Raw genomic sequence first — 14,926 nt, 5'->3', positions numbered from 1 at the left:
AAAGATAGAAAGAAAACTTTGAAGTCAACACGCACAGCAGGCTGGCAGACCAAGAAGACCAAGACGTGGAGGTGACTGCGCGACAGCGTGACGTCACATCATACCAGAAAATTCTTTCGCAACCCGGCCCGTAGCGATGTGAATTTTTGTCTATACCAAACATACAGCACGCGTAACTACTATCAAGTATCCCTACACACACAATTTATGAACTAATCTACATCCATCTCTGAAGGCCCGTTAGGCTCCTCCTTCTTGGGAGGTTCCTCCGCCGGCGTTTCATTACCACTCTTGGGCGTTCCGGTCCCACTGTTCGGAACCACCGGCGGTTTAGGCTTAGGCTTCGTCAAGATTGGCGTCGCAAAGTAGATAACCTCGTCCCTCTTCTTCGAAATCTCAGCGCTCGTCAGCACAGGGTCCACATTCTTTGGACGCTCCGTCTGCCTGATGATCTGATCCTCAAGCCACTTTTGTACAGTCGCGACCTTCTCCACGACGGCCTGCTTGTCTTTCTCTTCGATATGGGAGAATTTGTCATCGGAGGATGTGGCTTGGGACATGTAGCTGTTAAGCGTTTCACGGAGCTGGGTGATGGCTCGGGCTCGCTCTTCGGATTCGCGCCAACGGAAGGTGATAGGGTCGCCAAGGACTTTAAGGGCGTCCAGACGGGTAACGTAGGCCGATTTGGTTGCGTCTTCACCTTCTTCGGAGTAGAGCCAATCTTCTGCCTCCTGGAGAGCGGCGAGAAGTTTCTCTTTTTCTTCAGGTTTCACGAAGTGGGCGTATCTATCATCGAGCTTGCCGCGAGTGTCGTAGACATACTCTTCGAGAGCGTTTTTACGATCCTAGAGGAAACGAGTCAGTCTGAGTGAGGCAGTGAAATAAGCACACAGGCGTACCTCGGTGTCCATCACAAGCTTGTCGCTGGCGTGCATTTGGGCCTCTTGCTCTTTCAAGGATTCTACGATGCTCTTGTCCAAGCTAGACGCGCCCGAAACGAATGGAACGTCATGCTTAACCTTCTTTTTCTTGGGTGGAGCATCGGGAGCGGCATCAACATCCATAGCTTCCTCCTTCTCCACAATCTCGTCAATGAACGCAGCTTCGAATGACAGAAGTCCGTTCGCATTCAACCTCGTCTTGACCTTCACAGGAGTATCACTGCCGCTGACGGTAGGAATTTCCTTGGTTGTGAACTTGGCGATCCAAGGGTTAATGCTGCCGGGCAACAAAGCAGGTTCGGCATACACAGCCTCAACAGTGAATGGCTCCTTCTTGTAGAAGGACATGACTTTTGATGAAGGAAGTGCATTACCACGGGGGAATACCACAAGCTCGGTATCCTCCTCAGGTGAGTCGGGTGACGCTTCCCAAATCGTTTTAATTGGGTACGTGGCAATGTCTGTGAACCGGAAATCACGGACACGGAAGACTGGGGAAAGCATGGCGCATGCAAAGGTGGCACCACGGGCAACGGCCTCGTCCTGGTTAAGGGTGGTGGAGAGGGCCTTTCCGGGGAAGACTGATTGAATGCGAGCCCGGACGGCAGGGATACGCGTGGATCCACCGATGAGTTCAACAGCGTCGATTTGGTCGAGGGTGAGCTCCGAGTCCTCCAGAGCGCGTTGAAGCGGCGCAGCGATGCCATCGAGGACGTGGGCAATGAGGCCTTCGTACTCTTCGCGGGTGAGCTTCGAGGAGGCGTCGATGTCGTTCATGATGGATTCTATGTTAAGGGGCGCCTCAGCGTTGGCAGAAAGCACCTTTTTCAGGCGCTCGCATCCCGCGGCGAGACGGAAAGTAGCCTTGGGATTCGACATGACGTCAATTTTGTACTTCCCCTTGAACTCTTCCGAAAAGTGCTGTACTAGGGCATAGTCGATATCCCGACCGCCGAGATTACGGTCGTATGCAGTGCTCTTGACGGTGAGTTGTCCCTTCGCAAAAGCTACGACGGCGACCGACAAGCCGGAGTGTCCGACATCAACAAAGATGACATGACGAGGTGATTCGGGTTCTGGGAGGTCGGATTTGGTGATGCCATAGCCCAGAGCAGCAGCGGTGGTGTCGTTGATCAGTCGGAGAACGTTAAGGTTAGCGATAGCAGCAGCGTCAAGGACAGCACGGCGCTGGATGTCGGTGTACCATCCCGGGACTGCAATGACAATGTCGGTGACCCCCGTCTTGAGCTCATTGGCAGCAATATCACGGAGTTTGGCGAGATACATGCCGACAAGTTGGGTAGATGAGAAGGTCTGTTTCTCTCCAAGGTACTTGACCTACAAAACATGAGCAAGACGAAAAATAAGATAAAAAAGCTACATACCTCAGTCCCAACAGAACCGTGGACGTCGACGAGGGTTGCATTGATAAACTTTTTCTCAATATTCTGCACATCTGTATCATTCAACGTTCGCCCGACGAGTCGCTTCAACGAGCCGATGGTGTTTCTAAAATTTGAAGTCTCCTGCGTTTTAGCAGCCTCGCCAATGGAACGCTGTTTGGGACCAAACGCAACCAAGGATCTGCAAGAAACCGGTTCAGTATCCTCGTCGTTGTTCAGTACACAGCTACGCACGGCGTTGCGCGATTCGACACTTCATTCGTGATGATATCGATGCCTCGATGCCTGGCCACACCAATCTTTGGAATATCAGAAAAAATCGATCTCGTATGCGATGTCGAACGACGCACCTTGCTATGCAGACAACCAAAATCAACTCCAACGACGGCCATGATGGATATAAGATGCGATTACGATAGAGAATTAGTGGATCGTGGTCGTACAGAGAAAAAAATCTAAGCAGAGGTAAGGGCGTGACGAATGCCGGTGACAAGCCAATTTGACTGCTATTTTCGGATTCTGTACCCTTCTGGATGATTCTATAGCCTTCTACGACGTCTCTCACAGTGAAGGCGATACAGGACCTTACAGGACGCGTCTATTCTAATCGTAGACGGTCAAGAAGCCCAGTAACCGGTACAGAAGAATCAAAGCATATCATTAGAACTAGAACAGTCATATTCCCTCTAATTAGACTTACTCGCCGGACGTACATGATTAATTTAGTATGCTTTGGGTATTACACCGACCCAGAAAATGCAGCAGTCATCCCTGCGGTGGACTTTAGCTTGCTCCAGCATCCAAGGAGACCCTCGAAGTCTTTGTGAGGCATTTTCGTGGCGCTACACCCAACAGCAAGCCGCAGCACTGCTGTGAGACATCTGGATACAGCCTGTGCCCCCTCAACAACACTTCCCAAAGGAGCACAAGACATACAGGATGCGTTACACAGGTTTTCTATCAAAAAAATGATACAGCGTTCGTAGACCATATGGTACTCTCATCAATGGGAAAAAACCGGAAGAACAGCATAGTTTTTTGGACCTGAGAAAGTTAATTGATGGAAGAACCACTGAACTACAAAGAGGCTGTATGTATTCACAGCAATGGGCCAAGTCCTAGGACTGCAACTAAAGACAGATACCAATTATCCCTCTAATGCAGACCAACCCAGTCAAACTACATGAACTCTTGAGATTGCGTCGCGGACGACAAGATTAGGCAAAGGTTTCTTGTCTGGCAAAACCACACCCGCCTTGGCCTCCGGACTCATCATGACGTCCTTCGAATAGAACACCGTCCATAGACTCAGATTCCCAACCAAGAGATGCGAATTCATCAAAAGGAAGCGGATGAAATCTTCTGGTGATGGTTCAAATGACTCGACGAGCGTGATGTCCGACGCATTTAATGCGCTGGATGGAGGCATGTTGCGTATACCGAGATGCACGAGCTGTATCCAAAAATATGTCATAGTAACATGATACGTGCGACCACTGGCAATAGAGCTCCGGGCTATGAACTTTTCGATGCCATCGAAAATCATATCCTTTCCTGTACGATAAAGACTAAGTCAGACTTTTGTTGGAAGGGGAAAATACGTTAGACCGACCTTTTTGTCGACCATAGGTGGTCAAAATAACATAGGCGATGCGAATGTGGGTGTAATGATCCCAGGCGGAAAGCTTTGCCGAAAGGAATTGAGCTATGAATTCTTCAGGAGGAGTGTCAGTTTCGGTACGTGCCAGCCACGCGCTCAATTTCTTGTCAAGCTCCAACGGGTCAGAATTTTCCGAGGCAACTGGCGGCTGCTTGCTCGCGGTCGTCGTAGAAGGGGTTTGAATGGCTGCAATGAACCACTCAAATGGAGCCGATAACGCAGCAATCGCGTCTGGCTGAACCAAAGCTGCACCAAATACAAAAGCGTTCCGCCCCGAGATGGCTCTCGCAAACTTGACACGAATCTCGTCCACGGACATCGCACCCGGAAGGTCCTGCTTCGTTGCCAATCTATGCTCATCCGCCATCAAAGATAATTCATTGAGTGAACAAGTATTTGCTTACATGAGGATAGGAATGCCATTGTTGGTGACACCAGTGACCAAGATGCTGAAGGTCTCGATGCTCTCGTCGATTCGTTCCCTGTCAGTGCTATCCACGACCCAAACAACTCCCGCTGATGTCTCAACAAACATTCGCAGCAGAGGGTAAACACCGTGAATACCACAGCCCGTCCCGGCATCCCAGCAAGTAAGCCTTCGACGGCGTCGCCCAGCAAGAGGAACATCCACCGTCTCCACATTGAACCCAAAGGTAGAAATGGTTGGAAGAACCTGATTGAGTTTTAAGAGGTACAAGAGTGTTGTCTTTCCAGCGTAGTCAAGCCCCAGGAATGTAACTGTATGCCCGCCCTTGCTGAGGAAGTAGCGATCGATGAATTGGCGAAGCATTGTGGGGTAGATACCAGAAGAGACCACTTCACAGTTAAATAATAGTAAAAAGGCTGTCGTGTGTGCACGTCAATGACACGGGTTTTCGCCAGTGTTATTGTAGTTGCTAAGATCGCTATCATTACCAGTGCAACAGTGACACAAATCTAACAGAGTCGAAGCAGTACTATCCCTGAGTCAGATTAAGTACCGCGGAGAAAATAGTGGACTTGACGAGTTACAGTTGGTTGGTACAAGCGCTTCAAGACAGATCATAATGATGCTTCACTGTGTGGAAGAGTTACAGGAGAAAACTGGAAAACTGGATTGATTGGCCATCTCCGCTGATACAGCTCAGGTAAATAGAAGTAAACTACTCCTACCGACCTCGATGGCTCGTTGTGAGAAGTAATGACAGTCGTAGCAACATTATCTACTAGTGCATGAGTCCGAAATGACAGCGAATATGCACATTCCCTCTGAATCCTTCCGACTACCGTAATCCTGATCGTCGCAGACCAGCTGCGCCTCGCTGACATCAGCTGCAGATGATGTCGACCCGGGATAACGAAGGGTCAAGAAATATGGCTGTCACGCTGCAATGGCTTTACAGAGTGATAAATGCCAATGGAGGTTGCAAGGATACATGAAACGAGAGGAAATGAACTGGGGGAGGTCCGCGGAATAGTCAGCTCCTTGAACGACATCACTAGCGACTTCGAGGTTAAGGTGATCTCCTCAAAGCCAAAGGAGAGTGATATCTTCCTTGACAAGGACAAGGGACTCGTGCTATAGGCGAAAATGGTGCAGCATCATGGAAAGACAGAGAGCTGCCATGTAAGACATTGCTGAGACATTGCAAGGAGAGCGCTTTTCAAAGTCAATGACGAGTTTGAGCTGAAGGGGAGAGTTGGGGATAAAGAAATGGCGAGATATAGAGTATTTGTGGTGGTGGTTATTCGTGGGGCCTTTGCTCATGTCGCGAATGACTGGTAAACCAATAAGGTTTGGGTACCGACCAACGTACCATCCTACTGGCAACCAGGACAAGGCTTCAGTAGGTGTGCCACGAGCTGTTTTACGGTAGTGGTGGCGGTAATGGTCGTGGTAGTGGTGGCGGTAGCGGTAGCGGTAGCGGTGGTGTTGGTTAGGAGAAGGCTGCGTGGCGGAGATCGCGGCCCGTTGTTTTCCGGCATTTGCCGAGTTAAGCCGATTTTGGCATGCTCAGAGTTCAAGCCTCAAATAGATTGTCGTTCATGGTAATGAAGCAGGCATTGATTTCTTCTTGCTTAGGGTGGTTTTAATCCCGTATTATAATATTGTCGCTGACACTCACTAAAGCATCTGAGACCGAACAATATTGCGGCGGCGAGCTGCGTCCGGCATGGTTTTGCCGCGGATGAGCATCGGCCTTTGCCGCTTACTCTTCACCTCAACCCTAGCTTGAACACTGTTACAATACAAGTTAGTGATAGCTCGTCGCGATGCTATACCATTTGTGTTCAATTTCTGATCTTCATTTCAGACAATTCCGGTTGTTTATATCCAATGGTCTCGACCGGTCATTCACAATGCCCGAACCCTCAAAGAACTCAACGATTTTCTGAATACGTTAACCTTGCCCTGAACTGTAAGAGAGGATTACTAGCAATTCACGTATCCGTAAACGTATCTGACGTTGAAGTGTTCTATGTAAAGTTCTATCGGCAACGCGGATATTCGCCAAGAGCAAGAACTGAGTGCTGGCGAAAGAGCCCTTATGCCGCTTCAGCTACAGCTTCAACGTCTTAATATCTCACTCGCCATATATCGTGAGTGGCCACATACTTTTGACTCTGACATTTAACTAACACTGAATTACACCCATAGCGATTTCATTTACCCCAAATTCCGATACGAATCGGAGCGTAGACTAAGAAAAGATTGCCATACGCAGTGGCTGAGCCTGTATCATGACTGAGCGTTCATGACTATCATAAGGTCTCAAGACCTTGCTTCTGTCCTTTTCCCCCGGTGATCGGTAATTGAAAGGCTTCAGAATTGCTATATAGTCAACCCAAAGAATCCTCAGGCTCGTTAGAACAATGGCCTTCCTTATTGCATTGTCGTCTCTTTGCTTGCTTAGTGCGGCTTATTTTGTGTTCAGGCGATTCACTCGCATCTCGCTGGCTAGTGTACCCGGACCGCCATCGCAATCTTTTCTCTATGGTATGATTTAACTCCGACCTCTCATTCTTGCTCACGTTGGCCTATCCAGGAAACCTACCAGAGCTCCTTAAAGGCCAAGCAGGAGAGGTGAATCTATACTTGTTAATTTTTTGCGGTTATCTCATCTTACGTTGAGATCGACTTCAAATGGCAAGCCATGTATGGCGATATCGTTCGAATCCGGGCACCTTTGGGTGTAAGTTATCTTCCACGCAGCACCCATTCATTCGCTAAGCAATGGGGTTATGCAGGAAGATCGTCTTCTGGTGTCTGATCCCAAGGCGCTTCAGTATATATATCAGACTAGCGGCTACAGATTTATCAAACCCCCAGGCCGCAAGGAGATCGGACGATTAATTACAGGGCCGGGAATTCTGTTCGCCGAAGGTCTGCTACTGTAATATCGAAGTCTTCGCGACCTCTTTCTTATCATTTTCATAGGTGATGACCACAGGCGACACCGTAAAGTTCTCCTACCAGGTTTCGGAGGACCTGAAGCCAAATTCTATGTACCAGTATTTTTCACATACGCTAGCAAGGTAATTGTAAAACATTCTGTTCTCTAGGTCTTCGCACTAAGTTCTTCGTCTACTTGAAGATGGCATCAAAGTGGAAAGAGCTGATCTCCACCTCTGACAACCAGTCGGTCGTTCTTGATATGCCTTCGTGGACATCGCGCGCAGCGTTGGATGCTATAGGCGAAGGTATGTTGTCCATGCGGTCGTACCCTGAGCCCTGAGTACTCTCATTGAGTTACGTCTCCAGCGGCTTTTGATTACCAATTTGGCGCTCTCGATAACTCAGCCAACCCTCTTACCATCGCATATACGAATCTATTGTGAGTTCGAGTTCTCTTGTGATGCTTTCCGACCTGATGATACATCCGTTTTTTTAGTTTCGACACGTTTGCCGTACAAACGGACAACAGCACTCTATCGTTGGCTCTGATGGAATGGGTACCAAAATGGCTTGTACGATTCCTTGTTCAAAGGGCACCCTTCGAGCGATTGAGACACGCCCGAATGACGAATGAGTTGTCTGGTCAGGTTGCGAAGAAGCTGTTGCATGAGAAGCACCAAGTACTTATAGCGGGAAAACCAAGATGAGTTTACTAGGTTTGACTCTTTTCCATCTGCTTGTTTGCATGAATCTAACTTCGCATGGCAGTGAAAGCAAATGTTTCGGAAAATCCGAAGACTCGATTAAACGATGACGAATTGCTTGCTCAAATGAAGTAAGGGTATTTCTTCAATTAGATGTTCAAATTTTATTCAGTTGATGACAGCACCATCATTCTCGCTGGCCACGAAACAACTGCTAATACGCTTTCTTGGACGTTTCTTGAACTTTCAAAGCGTCCCGAAGTGCAAGAGCGACTGAGAGCGGAGATCAGGGAGAAGGAACGAATAGTTTTTGATCGTGGTGACACCGAGTTCACTGTGCAGGACTTGGACAACATGCCTTATTTGACTGCCATTGTGAAGGTCAGATCCGGGGCCTTCTCATCTCACATTTTCTTGGGCTCATCTCCCTGTAGGAAGTGCTTCGGTTCCATCCCATTGCTTATAATACCGCTCGGGTAGCGCCTCGAGATGATGTGCTTCCTTTGAGCAAGCCTGTGACGTTAACAACGGGAAAAGTGGTGCAAGAGGTAGCGGTACCGAGAGGTACATTCATCTTTGCTTCTGTTGCGGGATATAACAGGTGAGAATAAGCTATGATGTCCATTGTGACCTCGTTGATTTTGCGTAATGAAAAGGAACAAGGACATTTGGGGAGAAGATGCTCACGTTTTCAATCCTGAGCGATGGTTCCGAGGAAGCATGAACAAAGAGGTCCCAGTCGGTGTCTATGGGAACCTGTGAGTTTTAGGTCCACTGTGACGTGCTGTCGTGCTGACCTTTCGGTATCCTAGATTTAGCTTTGTTGGGGGCTTGAGGTCATGTATCGGCTGGAGATTCGCGTATGGAGAATCTTATTGTGTACGGTTCTTTAACGTCGCTAACTCGAGGGTTTCACAGGGTCCTCGAACTCCACGCCTTTTTAGTCGAGGCCATCAACAACTTTGAGTTTTCTATGACTACGGAGGCTGAAAGGATTCGACGGGAGGCTTGCACTGTTATGACGCCGACTGTGGAGGGAGCGGTGGAGAAGGGTGCACAACTGCCGTTAAGAGTAGCAATAGCCTCTCGCGAGTGAACGGTTGTAGTACTTATATAATTTGATCGCGAATCGCTTATGGTCCGTTTGACGAACTGCAGCTCATTGTGTGGAGATGGAAAAAATGGTCTTCAGCTATAGCAATTATCAAGTGTAATTCTTGAGACTCATCTAGCTTTAGATAGCAAAACAGAGATCGAACAATGGTTTCGATAGACGTATCAGCCATGCGCATACCTATGTATCCGTGTCTTATCAGTAAAGGTGCTTGCGTTACACGAGTCTAGCTACTAATAATCATTTGCAGACGACATAATTTAGTATTTATATGATAAACTTCTATATGCTAAATTTTCACTTTGGTATTCTAGGACTAGGAGTGCGACGAAAAAATGACATCTACTTGTACATGTACAAAGTGCGAACCATACATGCGACGTACATATGAATATTCATGATATTTCTTTCACCGAGCTCGTAGTAGTCGGGCTGTGCATCGTGTGTCCATCCTGCTGAGCTCTCAGCCAGCTTCCGAGCCCAACAGCAATAGCACCGACAGCCTGCGCAGCTCCAGAAGCCAATACGGCACCACCAGCACCCGCAGCGACAGCTGGAATGGCCGGCAAACTCCCAGCCGTTATAAGGATAGCGCTAATCGTGCTCATCACTTTGGGATGTTCACTAGTCAAGAAATCTAGTGCATTGCACGCATTAAGCAGCCAAACCGGCGCGTTGGCCACCGTTGTGACCGCTAAGCAGTAGATCAGTGCCTGATTCGACTGTATAAACTAAGATCGAAACTTACTCTGATCAGTCGTCGACGACCGTGTTGGTGAAGGGCAGGTCACCGTTAGGTCTGACTTAGCCTTCTGCACCTGTGGTCTTGCTGCATCCGTCGTTGATGCTCTCCGTAGAGGTCTGAAAAAATCACCCGACGTCGATTTCGCGCCAGTTAATGGTGGGGGTCGCTCTTTCTTCACTTCCTTCTCCTTTTTCGATATCTGGAGATCGTTCACCGGTTCTTCAGTTATCGGACTTTCGGGCTCATCCTTCTTCCGCGTCGTCCACCAATGCCCAGACGACTTGGCATGTACTTTAACGGTTGTCGTCGCCGTAGCATCGATATGCCCTAGTGATACGTCAGTAACTTCGCGAAACCTACAAGAAATCACTTACATTCCAAATTCCTCATAGCGATCTTGAATTTCTGCCAATTCCACCGATAGTTTCCCCCATGCACTTTGCGCATAACGACCTTGAGCTCTTCCAACCTGGGCGTCACAATATTAGCCTTCATCAGCCTCCACAGGAACCACTCAGTACTCACCTTGCCTTCGCCTTTTCGCCCATGTATTTCTGTGCGACCTTGTGCCAATATTCCTTCGGTACGTTCTTCTCCTGACATCCATCCTTGACCTTCTTCAGCCAATCATCAACCGACTCGTCTCTTCCGTCCCCAGAGAACAAAGGTGGGTTCTCCCAAGCCGCATACACAGGTTCGAGGTCGTACGACTTGAGCTTGAATGCGTCTAATACCGACATGTGGGAGATAGGTTATGGTACTGGCTCGGGTGAGGGGGGACGCATTTTAACCTTCGGGACTTCCTTATTAAAAGCGTATGCACCCCGGTACGGAACCAGCAGCAACATCACATAGAGTTAGAAACTGACAATTACTTGCGAACGCGCCGGACACACGTTGCGAGTATCGTGATGACGAAGGCACATTGTGACTGCGCGACTTGTGAAATGAGTGGTGACGGAAGGATCGCTACTCCACTGAGGTCTAGGCCACGTTCCAGGGTGCTGCTTTATGGTGTGGTCCTACAAGTATAAAGATAAATATAACACATGCAGCATGCGATACATACATATTCTGCATCGCTGGGGGCCATTCGCAGGTGCTATTCAAACATCGTTGATTCACTGATACCGTCCAAAGCGGCATAGAAACAAAAGCCGACGTTCTTGGGCAGAAAGAAGTCAAGCGACAAACGGATCCGTGAACTCTGGGAGAAAGTTGTCCCCGCTTTGAAGCCTAGGTGCTCAGCTGAAGTGAATGTCATTTTGGCATTTCCGAGTCCACATATGGAACCAGACCCGGCCGCACAGTCTACCTTTTGGACGAAATATGTAATTGGAACGCAGTTGACCTCGCGGAAGAGCAACCCTTGAGAAGGAGTTTACCGAAATTTCCTTGGAGCTCAATATATGTGTTTCCAAAACACGGAAGAGGAAACGGGGCTCGTAAGAAAGCTTGAGACGGTCCCAAATGGAAACGGAGTTGAAACAGATCCTAGCGACGCGTTCTTTTTGCGTGAGGTTTGAATGAAGATGGAACCCTCCAGTCGAGAAGATGTTTACGAGAGGAACCGTGTGGTGAACGACACGGAAATGACGCTGATTGCGCAGGTTGGGCACTTGGCGTTTGAAGATGTTATACCTGGAGCCTGTGGTCTTTAGGACTGGTTCAATGGCTTGCATGTGCATAATGTGCGGTTCTCTAGGCTTTTCTGGCCTTCATATCTGGTATAGCCCTTCGAATGTGCATTAATAGCAATCTGCTGCATGACTTTCCGAATTAAAAAGGTACTAGTCACATCAGTGGAGACCGGAAGCCGGGCAGTGAGATCAGCTCACCAATATGAGGCGCATACAGCTGGACAGAAGGGACATGAACGTTTGAACGTCCGCTCGCCCAGCAGCAGCAGCAGCAGCAGACAGTTCAGAAAGGCCATGATTCGGAGTTGTGTCGCCGGGAATGGGTAGGCTCGGCATTCTCCATATAGGTAAATGCCGACCATGCCGAACCGCCGAATCTCGTCCCGTTCGTTGTCTAATGGCAGCTAGCAACGTTCTACGCAAGAAACACTCAAGTCTCCCTTTACCCCGACTCCGTCATTGCGCATCTTCTTGTCCCAGCACCCCTCCGAAAGATCTGTCCGGCAGCAGCGAAGTGATTGCTCATAGCAATTGCCTGCTGTTCCTGAAGCGTAGGTGCAGTGTTCGACAACCAGGCTCATTCCGTGCCAGAGGAATTAGAATACAAGGGCGTTTACCACGAATACTGGAGTGCTTTGCTGGCTGAAGAAAGATATAGGCGAGCTTGAGTAGAACAGCATTACAAATGACTCAGAGATGGTCGTTGCTCGGAGAAGGTTATCGTGATCTTTGAAAGTGTTTCGTTTCTTTTTATGTGCTGCTGTTTGTAACTTAGATAGGAAGTATCCAAAGAGGTAGCGAGGGACGCCTTGACCAGTACTAGTAAGCGCTTAAGCACTAAACCAAATAAAATTTCTCCGAGATCGCCGAAATAATGCGTCATAAATTCCAGCTCATGCCAACACATTGACAGTTCACCCACCAGAAGTCCGCAACAGTCATGGCTCAGGGCAGCATTTAAAGCAAATATCGGCGATAGGGTGTGTACAGCACCTTAAAGCACTAGTTTTTCCAGCTATGTACCAACAAAAAAAAATGTCCCGTATTCATATTATACCTTCACCTATGCGAAGTCTGTATAGGACAATATGTCCTTTTTAAAGTGATAAAGGATATAGAGGAAGAATAATGTAAATGATGCTGATATCCTAAAGCTGTCCGATGGTAGTATGTGTCGATCATTGAATCTGCGATCTGAGTTCTTGAGTGAGGTAGTGCCAGGTATAGTGCGACCAGCCCTCTAAGACGCCAGCACCTGTCATGATATGAAGGCAGTCGGACGCAACGTGCTAGAAAGATGTCAAGTCAGATGTCTCTTATGAATACTCAAAGGTCCACATCTAGTCATTCGGTCATGAAAATGTGGCTACCCTTCCCTTGCGGCAGACAGAAGGACGTTTCTTCAGCCACATGTTCCGAACGTAATGAAGATGTATAGACACTATCGGGGGACAAAACCAAACTCACCGCATCAGGGCGTAAACGCGCTGGTCTATCAATAGGCAGGAAGTGTATGTCGGAGTATTGCGTGTTCGAAAGCACGTCCTGTCATGACGAACAGAGATAAGTCAGTTGAAATCCTTTGCAGAACCGGAATGGATTGAGCTTTAGAAGAGTAATGCACGCCACTATGTGCTCGACGGACTTCCATATACCCTCAAGGAAAGTGAAATTACGAAGACATACCTGAAAGACTGCGTTGTACTCTTCTATATTTGCCCAGTTGAACCATTTCCAAATCCACGGCTGGATCTCCTGTCCAGGGTTCTTCAGCTTTATGGCAGTCTTCATGTCCCGGAAGGTACGCTCGAACAATGACCTGTCTTCGACCTCTTTTGCCGTTGGCCAGTACCTGGCCACCCATGTTCCTCACTCCACTCTGTACCTGATCGGCCCAGAAAGACATTGCCTCTCTGAAAAATTGGATAACTCCGTCGATTCCGTACCCTTCCTGCTCCTTCGACTCATCCCGGTAACCAGAAAAAAGAGTGGTCGTCCAGTGTCCGCCGGTGCTAAGAATCATGCTTCCATAGTTGGCCTCCGGCAACGGGGCAGCGAACAACTGTAGATAATAATTCGGACTGAGGTTCCATGCTTGTTCCTCACTAAAGAGGCTAAAATCCTCCGGAGGATCATACAAGGCACGGTGAAGTTGCACGAGCTCTTCTTGCTCGAGCAGCAGATCGACTCGGCGAAAAGTGACGAGCGGTGTGATAGTGATGTCGAAGCCTGGTGGGAACCGAAGCTTGCGAATAAGCGGCGACTCTGGGTTAAGGTAAAGATTCTGAGGCCATGCACGGTCAAAGTAAGGGTTCTTGACATAGTCCGGGGTTGCAATTACGTGCGGAAAGAGCATGCAAGAAAGAGAGAAGAATTGGCCCTCCGTTATGGAGTCTGATTCCTCATTAGAATGATTGGCGCATCAAAGAACGGCCGCGTACTCACCGCCAAGAAGCAGCCATCCGCCCTGCTCTACCAAGTCCCGTACCATCGCTTCTGCAGTGAATTCACGCGTCGTGCACTGCGGTGAGGGCTGCCAGCGCCAGTTAGTCACTCGTGGGAACCGCCGTTGCTCTTCCTCCTTCTCTCCGGCGCCGAGGTGCCAGTAGAATTCCCGTGAGCTTGCGCAGCCTTGAAAGCCGGAAAACTCAATGGCGTCCGATTGGGTCGTCATGCTGCGGTTTGTGGCCGAGGTATCATAGACCCATTGCCCGTTGGAATACTCTTCTGGTGGACACGACGATCTGATTCTTCCTTCTGAGAAGAATGGTAGAAATTCAAAGGATGGTGTAGTTGTCAAGGTATAGAGAACGAGAAAAAGTGTCAATATGCCGCCAAGGGCGACCAGCCTGAACGATATTGACCGCGTCCTTGGAATCATCATCGTGGTAAGAAGTAAAAGGAAAGGTGAATTGCAAAATTAGATGCAGCGCCATTCATGCGACCATGTTCTATATTTAGATTTAGATTTGAAACCCCTTGCTATGAAACTGCCTTTTTGCTATGACTACGATTACATGCGCTCCAATGATTCACAGACCTTTTCGTCCCAAAGCTCTAAAAGCGTAGGAAAGCAAAGAGGCCAATAACCGGGCGTAATGGAGGCACCATATGTCCGCATGATGGAGAACCCTGTGAAGATTTTGAGGGTGCAAAATGGATTGATAGATTATCATCCAGGCCCCTTTGTCGTTACCACTGCATGATGTCATGTTGCACTTGCAGTTCGTCGTACAGCCATGTTTAACTGTATCCACGGAGATGAATGTGGTGCAACATACAGTGAGGGTTGTGGATCCTTAGGTGCTGCGGGATCCAGGTGATGGCCTGAAAATCACCGAAC

General features: G+C 48.5%; 5 protein-coding genes across 5 annotated transcripts; 1 reads left to right on the top strand and 4 right to left on the bottom strand.

Annotated features, from left to right (window-relative positions):
* Nucleotides 1–72: 72 nt before the first annotated feature.
* Nucleotides 73–2,833, bottom strand: EV420DRAFT_1190556 (heat shock protein 70 family). Its single transcript, XM_060466291.1, has 5 exons — nt 2,695–2,833; nt 2,579–2,643; nt 2,327–2,525; nt 900–2,279; nt 73–845 (listed from the first exon to the last, which is right to left on the bottom strand). The coding sequence occupies exons 1-5, from the start codon at nt 2,734–2,736 to the stop codon at nt 213–215; spliced, it is 2,319 nt and encodes a 772-aa protein (XP_060334099.1). The 5' UTR covers nt 2,737–2,833; the 3' UTR covers nt 73–212.
* Nucleotides 2,834–3,173: 340 nt separating this feature from the next.
* On the bottom strand, nt 3,174–5,081 carry EV420DRAFT_1525128 (ADP-ribosylation factor). Its single transcript, XM_060472363.1, has 4 exons — nt 5,016–5,081; nt 4,409–4,966; nt 3,957–4,354; nt 3,174–3,898 (listed from the first exon to the last, which is right to left on the bottom strand). Exons 2-4 carry the CDS (start codon nt 4,792–4,794, stop codon nt 3,519–3,521), a joined length of 1,164 nt encoding a protein of 387 aa, XP_060334098.1. The 5' UTR covers nt 4,795–4,966; nt 5,016–5,081; the 3' UTR covers nt 3,174–3,518.
* A 1,776-nt stretch (nt 5,082–6,857) lies between these two features.
* EV420DRAFT_1734916 (cytochrome P450) lies at nt 6,858–9,485 on the top strand (the record flags this gene model as incomplete). The annotated part of the gene is made up of 14 exons (XM_060479993.1): nt 6,858–6,981; nt 7,031–7,068; nt 7,118–7,177; nt 7,233–7,368; nt 7,423–7,520; nt 7,580–7,685; nt 7,747–7,819; nt 7,877–8,022; nt 8,149–8,215; nt 8,267–8,465; nt 8,519–8,685; nt 8,741–8,842; nt 8,897–8,944; nt 9,003–9,485. The coding sequence occupies 14 exons, from the start codon at nt 6,858–6,860 to the stop codon at nt 9,178–9,180; spliced, it is 1,542 nt and encodes a 513-aa protein (XP_060334097.1). The 3' UTR covers nt 9,181–9,485.
* EV420DRAFT_1190473 (uncharacterized protein) lies at nt 9,485–10,935 on the bottom strand. Its single transcript, XM_060466290.1, has 4 exons — nt 10,469–10,935; nt 10,318–10,412; nt 9,947–10,270; nt 9,485–9,892 (listed from the first exon to the last, which is right to left on the bottom strand). Exons 1-4 carry the CDS (start codon nt 10,681–10,683, stop codon nt 9,594–9,596), a joined length of 933 nt encoding a protein of 310 aa, XP_060334096.1. The 5' UTR covers nt 10,684–10,935; the 3' UTR covers nt 9,485–9,593.
* Nucleotides 10,936–12,545: 1,610 nt separating this feature from the next.
* EV420DRAFT_1525106 (uncharacterized protein) lies at nt 12,546–14,507 on the bottom strand. The gene is made up of 5 exons (XM_060472362.1): nt 14,029–14,507; nt 13,403–13,977; nt 13,270–13,338; nt 13,051–13,128; nt 12,546–12,872 (listed from the first exon to the last, which is right to left on the bottom strand). Exons 1-5 carry the CDS (start codon nt 14,465–14,467, stop codon nt 12,762–12,764), a joined length of 1,272 nt encoding a protein of 423 aa, XP_060334095.1. The 5' UTR covers nt 14,468–14,507; the 3' UTR covers nt 12,546–12,761.
* Between the last annotated feature and the right edge of the window lie 419 nt (nt 14,508–14,926).

This window comes from Desarmillaria tabescens, assembly GCF_030435595.1.
Source record: "Desarmillaria tabescens strain CCBAS 213 chromosome Unknown EV420scaffold_9, whole genome shotgun sequence".
NCBI lineage: Eukaryota > Fungi > Basidiomycota > Agaricomycetes > Agaricales > Physalacriaceae > Desarmillaria > Desarmillaria tabescens.
The sequence above is the reverse complement of the archived record's forward strand: the minus strand, read 5'-3'. Positions and strand labels throughout refer to the sequence as shown.